The sequence below is a fragment of the Protopterus annectens genome, chromosome 2.part2 (genome assembly GCF_019279795.1).
Source record: "Protopterus annectens isolate FY-2018-M chromosome 2.part2, PAN1.0, whole genome shotgun sequence".
Taxonomy (NCBI): Eukaryota; Metazoa; Chordata; order Ceratodontiformes; family Protopteridae; genus Protopterus; species Protopterus annectens.
The window spans coordinates 522,821,565-522,828,901 of NC_056730.1; the positions used below are offsets into that span (position 1 = coordinate 522,821,565).

Here is a 7,337-nt window from a genome sequence, read left to right on the forward strand (position 1 = left end):
TTGTAAGGTAGTTTCTAGTAAAAGAAAGAAGAATACTTCATTTCCTGAAGAAATTCAAGATTCTGAATCTGGACAGGAGGATGAAAGATCAGATACAGGGTTTTCTTCTCAAAATTCGGATTCAAACTCAAGAGGATAGCTCAATATTTGATTCTCCCTGTCTGAGTTTCTCTTTCTCGGAGTCTCTGAGACTATTTTAGAATGTGACGGTGTTTTCAGGAGGATGCCAGTGAGGTTTCTTAGTCCTTCAGAAACTGTTATGAGCTGTACAGAAGGAATTTCCAGAACCTTCCTAAATTCCTCCAGTTTTGTCTGCCTTGGATGGTGTGTGTGTTACTGCCTACAATTTTTCTGACAAGCCAGAAAGCAAATAGGATGTTATAAAGTTTCTTAATCTTTTAAGTTTTTATCCATTCTTCCCAAACCTGATCCATCAGCAATGATTTTAGTTAATCCTTCTGTTGCTAAACATATTTAATTCCAATCTTTCTATTTCTGATAAGGATGGGAAATTTTTCAAGTACAGGAAAAGGCTTCTACAACTTTGATTTTCAAAATTATGAAGTGTCAGGCTGGTATGTTAACACTTCTTGTGACTTCTTCTTCTGGCTTTTCCTGGTTAGGGGTCGCCACAGTGGATCATCTGTCCGCTCATGATTGGCAGTGGAGTTTTACGGTGTCTAGTTGTCAGCCCGGCATCAAATCTTCCACAGAAGGCACACGCACACACTCACACCTAGGGCCAATTCAGAGTATCCAATCCACCTACAGCATGTCTTTGGGATGTGGGAGGAAACCGGAGAACCCGGAGGAAACCCACGCGACCACAGGGAGAACATACAGACTCTGCACAGAAGGCACCCCAGCCGAGAATCGAACCGGAGAACCTCTTGCTGTGTGGCAGCAACGCTAACCGCTGCACCACCGTGGCCGCCCCCTAACACTTCTTGTGACTAATTGTGAAAATATGAGGAATGTTTTGTCTGCAATTTCTTCTTGTGAGGAAAACTGCTTTAAAAATAGTTTAATTGTTTTCTATTCAAGTCCCTCACTACTCAGTGTATTTAGTGTATGTATGATGATAACCCCTGTGCAGACCAGCTGTTAGCTTTGGATATAGCTTCACAGAACAATCTCACTCTACATGCATGCTACATTCTGTCAGAGTATAATTTGTGGCAAACAAGCTGAGCAGGACAATGACAGACTCTCACAAATGTAAACTAGATTAGGGTGTTTTCTAAGATTTGATCCATCTGTGGGGACATCCTCAAGTAGATCTCTTTGCCTCCTCTCTGAACAGTCAGCAGGCAAGATTCTGCTTCTGGCAAGAAGGGCTGAAAGTCAGAAGCCTTTTCTTTTCCTTGGACAGTATGTACCTAGATGCTTTTCCACTCTTTCCACTAATATCCAGAACACTTTTGAAGATTCAGAAGGAATCCTCCAAAATCATTTTGATGACTCCTTTCTGTCCCAGGCAACCATGATGGTTCTCACTTCTTTTGGAAATGGCCATGGGCAATTACCACAAGATTCTTCACAGACTGGATCTACTCGCACAAGAACAAGGTTGTTTGATAAACCATGAAACCAATCAACTTCACTTGACTGCCTAGGTGATAGGGAATTAATTTATTTTAGGCTTCTCTTTACTGTGGACGTGCTGAAGGTGGTAATGGAGGTAAGAAAACCTACTACTAGCAAATCATATATTAGCTAATGGAAAAGATTTTCTAGTTGGTACCAGCAACATAACCAGCACCCATTCAGGACTTGTTCTATGGTTTTACAATATTTGTGTGAGTTACTGTCCTGTGACATTTCTGCATTTGCCAGCCTTTTCAGCCTATCTGCCCATGGATCCTCCACTTTCAATCCAGTCTCATGTCAAAATGTGTTTGAGAGGGTTTTGCATAAAAGGCCACCAAGTAAACCGGTGGTCTTTCCTTGGGATCTTAATTTTGTGTTAGAGAAACTAATGCTTGCTCCATTTGAAGTAGCTAACCTGGCTAAGTTGAGGTTCTTAACATGGAAAACAGTTTTATTAATTTCTTTAACCTCTGCAGGAAGAGTATCTCAGTTGCAAGCTCTATTGATGAGCAATCGCTTCCTCATTTTCCACAGGGACAGGGTTTCTTTGAGAACTACTTCTCTTATGCCTAAAGTGATATCAGTGTTTACTTTAAGCCAAACTGTCTATCTCCCCGTTTTCTTTCCTGAACCCAAAAACGACACAGAGAGGATACCCCGTACCTTGAACATCCAAAGCTAACTCATGTACTACCTGTACAGAACTTAATCTTTCAGTTCTTCAGATCGATTATTTTCTTGTAAAGGTAAAAAGAAGGGACAACCTGTGTAAAAACACTTTATTTCCAAATGGTTGTCTAAGTCTATTAGCTTTTGTTATACTCACCAGAGCAAAACTATTCCAGGCAGATTCAAGGCCCAGTCTGCCAGGGCCTTGGCTTCATCTGTGGCTTTTTGGAAATGGTTGGGTTCTAGAAGTATTCTATAAGCAGCAATTTGGTCCTTTGTGCATACATTTATAAAGCACTATAAGCTAGAGTCCTTCTCTAGGTCTACATCAGGCTTTACAAAGGCCATTCTCCAGGGGCTCCTGGACTCCTCTCTTTCCACCTCCCAAATGTAGTAAGCTAGGGCAGTGTATGTTTATAGCTACGTTTACTGCAGCAGAGATCAACAAGACGAGCATAGTACATTTGTGTAAGTTAACTTACCATAACAGTAAATATTTGAGTTATCACTTCTGCAGTAGCTTCTCCCTCCCTCCGTCCCCTTGTTTTTTTGGTGTATTTTTTATAAAAGGATGTGCTTGTGTATTGTTTGTTCTTCCTAGCATTGTCCTTTCAGGGCTCAACCTCACTCTATCTTTCAGCAGGTAAGCTCTGAAGGGCTTGGCGCACATACATACATGTCTTTTAGTCAGCTCCTCTCAAGCTGCTTGGCAGTTTGGGAGCGTGGAAGGTGCCCTGAAGCTTTTCAAGTTGGCCGACTGTTATATCCTGGGCATGATATAACATATATATACAGCTAAGGCTACTGCAGCAGTGATCATTTGAACATCAACTGTTATGGTAAGTTTATTTACAAAACTGTACTTTCCTAATGTAGACTCATAGTCTCTTAATTTGGTAAGCTTGCAGTTTTACAGTTCCTTAGCAGTTTGAATATAGTTTGATTTAGCTGGAGCAAAGCAAGTTTTCTTTAAAATTTTTATTGTAGATGCTTCAGCAAGACTTCTGAGGTATACTATGAGCACATTGGTGAAATTTTCAAAATAAAATATGTATTCTTTAACTTTGAGATGAAGTTAAATGTTAAAATATAGGTATTTTCTATAGTATTTTACGGACTTGACCAAAGTATATGTCTGATTCTCCTAATATGGAGCAGGTTTCCAATGATCCATATCAAGATCCTTACTGTTTACATAATGGTTAATGATTTGTAGGCCCATTGTGAATGAGAACTTATCATGGTCTACGTAACTAATCAGTGCATTATAAAACAGGGCTGATGATAACTTGTCAAGTTGTGAGACATATTTATCATGTGGAAGAGATACAGGCAGAAAGTCACTGCTGATCTTTAGGCATCTTCATTGTTCATACTTTACGAAGTGGGATAGGAAATTCAAAACATCTGTCACATTGGCTGCTCTGGGAACATTGATGCCCCTAGAAACCCTGTGAAGGATAAAGCTGGTTATCAGAAGATGAATGAATGAATGAATGAGTAAGTTAAACTGGACTTCAGGCTTCCTTGACAATAGATGCTTGTGTCATCAAGACCCTCTTAAGTGAGGTCCTGTTTCAGTGAAACTGTATAACTTATTCTGAGGTTGTGCAACCTGGAAGTAGGTTATGTTAACTAAGGGGTGAAGAAGGTGTTGGCACCCTGCATGTGGATTATTGGGTTGGCTTGCCCCTTCACCTGAGGTCACAGATGCTATTTATTTTTCCAGTGGTTCAATTTCATTAGACATGTATCTTGATTTAGAACCATAACCTCTTTAGTTGTAATTGTTGTGACCATAATTGTGCAAGTCACAGTGTAGTGATGTTTTGAGTGAACTTTCCTGCCATTTAGCACTGGTAAAGGAAGAGAGTAGTATCCATCACTGTCGTTACTTTTTCTCACCTGGTTCCATCCTCCAGCTGAAGAGAACCTCTGAGAATTTGGTTGAGGTTTAAAATGGCTTCCAGTAAGTTCTGTCATTGTTGATTGCTTCTCTGAGGTGGCTGTCCTGCAAGCACGGAAAGCTGTATTTTTTATATTTCTTTATTCAAGTGGTCTTTTAACCCATTTTACGGTTTCTTCTACCCATACTTTTCATTCTACTATGATTCAGTGGGGTTACTTTTCCACTCTGACCTGTAAGTGACCTTAGTACATCGTCCATTCCTTAAATTAAAGGTGGAAGAGAAATCACTAGCCATTGTTCTCCAACAGTGGAATTCACACCTAACTTTTAACATGCCCATCTTGTAAGGTGTTTTTTTAAGACAGTCCTTAAAGACTGCATTGTACGTCTCAGTAAGTGTTGATTGTCTTAATGAAATATTGTGCCACTAAGTTGTCAGTATTGTGAGACCTGCTACCCAAACCCTCAAAAGAATCTCTTGCTCCCTAGTAATTTTTTCCTCTGCCTGTATGTTCTTTCACTTTCATTCGTTTAATTTTGACAAGTGTGAGGCTGTGTAGCTTTAGTTTAATGGTTGTGTCTTAGTTTAAGTTTTTAATCTCTGTCTCCTTTGTAAGGCAGTTTATCCCATTTTATAGCTTGGTTTCCTGTCATTCTTTTACATTGCTTGCATGTGTTCTTTTGTTGACAGCTGTTCCTTGTATGTTTTGTGTTGTGATTCATACAGCAGTGGACCAGCTAGGTCACAGGATGTAAGTAAATAACATGTTGGCCATTATAGACGAGTTGTTTTAAAATTTTGAAACAGAGGAGAGTGATGCTAAGTCCTAAGCTGTCATTAAGTCTTAAAATAATGTGTTTTTTATCCCAACCATTATGTGAAACTAATGGGCTTTCTTTTATTTTTAGGTCTGGAGTAGAGTACATAAAACCTCGAAAATACCCTCCTGAGTTTCTTCTTGGATTAATTTCTTTAACATTTTTGAACCTTTTCAAGGAAACATGCATATGTGGCAATAACAGTTTTCTATTTTATTGTGCTGAGAAGAACTTTTCTATAATATTTTATGGACTTGACCAGAGTATAACTGCAAGCAGAAGAACCAACAGTAGTTTGACTGCCAGCTGAGCAAAGAAATTGTTGCTATCAGAAATGCCAGTCCCCCCTTTTGGTGGCAATCGAATAAGCAGATATTCCAATGGGAGCACATTGTAAAGCCAAAACATGTTTATGGATTGGTAATTAAAGCAACTTCACATCCAGTACTTTGACAGCTGCAGTTTTAACTGCAGTATTAAGCTTGCTTGTCTTTTTCCTTGAATTTTTTTAAACAACGATTGTCTTTAGTGTCCTTTGTTATGTCGGAGGAATTCTAAGTGGAAAATGGGCTTCTTTGTGATCCTTTCTCAAACTGGTGGGTGCTTGCAAGTCGTCTTCTGGAAGGAAAACTGTTTTCACTGCATGTTATCTTTGCTCCTTTGTATCAGATGCTTTTAAAATTTTAGAGATTCTTCTCTTAGACACACCCCATTATAGTGAAAATGTGTCTGCTCTTAGAGTTTACCATTCATTCATAGCGGTCATCGTTTTGGTTGTTTGATACATACTGAAACAATATGAGTAAGTAGTCATTGTCATAGTTGCCGATACCAACCTTCTTGTTTGTGAGTGGTAGTAATGCAATGGCTGCAGATCAACTCCGTTCAAGTGTTCATACACAACTACCTGAAGAAGAGGATGATGTTTTTCCTCAGGAGGTGGATAGCATCTTTACAGATTTGTACACAGAGGAAAGCAATTACTGCTTCTGTGGCCAGCAGCTGCGAATCACTCAAAGTTATGGGGCAAGCCTTGGTGTAGCAGCTTCTGTGTGGGAAGCTGCCCTAAACCTTTGTTCTTATTTTGAAAGGCAGAAGATGAGTTTCATTGGGAAGAAAGTTATTGAGCTTGGAGCAGGCACAGGCATAGTGGGAATCCTAGCTGTGTTGCTTGGTGGAGAGGTAACCATTACAGATCTCCCTCATACCTTGAAGCAGATACAAGGCAATGTACTGGCCAATGTCCCATCAACATGCTGTACCCGTGCAAAGGTATGCAGACTGTCCTGGGGTTATGATCAAGAAGACTTTCCCTGTGATTATGACTTCATTTTGGGAGCAGACATTGTTTACCTTGTAGAGACATACGCGTTGCTAATTCAGACACTGAAGCATTTTTGCACCTGTACTTCTACTATCTACCTCTCTTCCAAGATGCGAAAAGAACATGGGACAGTAACATTCTTTGAAGAGCTGCTTCCAGAACATTTTAATTCTGAGATTGTTTACAGAAATGAAGAACAGAATATCAACATATATAAGGCAACTTTTAAGGGATAACATATAGAATATTTTTATACTGGTTTTATATGTTATTTTATTAAGGAAATGAACAAAACCAAATTATGGTGTAAATTTTATATGCGGTGGTTATTATGATTCAAATCTAGACTGCTTTTGACCTAAAAATTATTTTTAAAAATACGTATTTTCCACCATTGTTGTCATTGACCAATTCTTTGTAGCCCACTTCCTCAGCCCAGTGAACTAGCTTCACTAGGAATTAAAAGCTGACTTTGGTCAGAAACTGAAAATAAAAAGCATATTTTTAAATATGGTGCTGAGGTAGCGTTGTCGCTTCACAGTAAGACGCTGTCCGGTTCGATTCTCAGCTAGAGCGTCTTCTGCGTGGAGACATGCGTGAATGGGCGTACCTTCATTGAAGGTTGTGCGTCAAGGCTGGTAACTCGGCATGTAAAAATCAACTACCAATCATTAGCGGACCGGAGTTCCACTGTGGCGACCCCTAACAGGGAAAAGCCGAAAGACACAAAAATTTTTAAATATCATAATGACATTCTATGCGGTCCTGTAGTCCCTGCCATACTGTGAGTAGTTATTACTGTTTTTCAAGTTTGTTTTTCTTGAAAATGACGGGGAGTGGTTTTACAGATGTGATATTGTTTTTCAGCTAGGTTATTTCCTTTAGAGTCTCTCTCTTACATTGGCACTCTGATTTCTCTTAATTGTATTTTAAACACATTGTAATTTGACCTTTTTGTTCAGCTACTTAGTTATACTTTAAAGAAGTTGTACCCTGTTATGTTTCGTCTTCTCAGAATCTGTTTTT

The 7,337-nt window shown here is 39.2% G+C and overlaps 1 protein-coding gene across 1 annotated transcript in view; it reads left to right on the forward strand.

The window, feature by feature from the left end:
* The window catches only part of EEF1AKMT3 (EEF1A lysine methyltransferase 3), a 65,485-nt gene extending 58,927 nt beyond the window's left edge, over window positions 1-6,558 (forward strand). Inside the window, exon 2 of the mRNA XM_044063991.1 lies at window positions 5,078-6,558. Within this exon, the coding sequence (XP_043919926.1) occupies window positions 5,852-6,547 (696 nt within the window). The 5' untranslated portion in view covers window positions 5,078-5,851 and the 3' untranslated portion in view covers window positions 6,548-6,558. The remainder of the gene's footprint in view (window positions 1-5,077) is intronic.
* The last annotated feature ends 779 nt before the right edge of the window (window positions 6,559-7,337 follow it).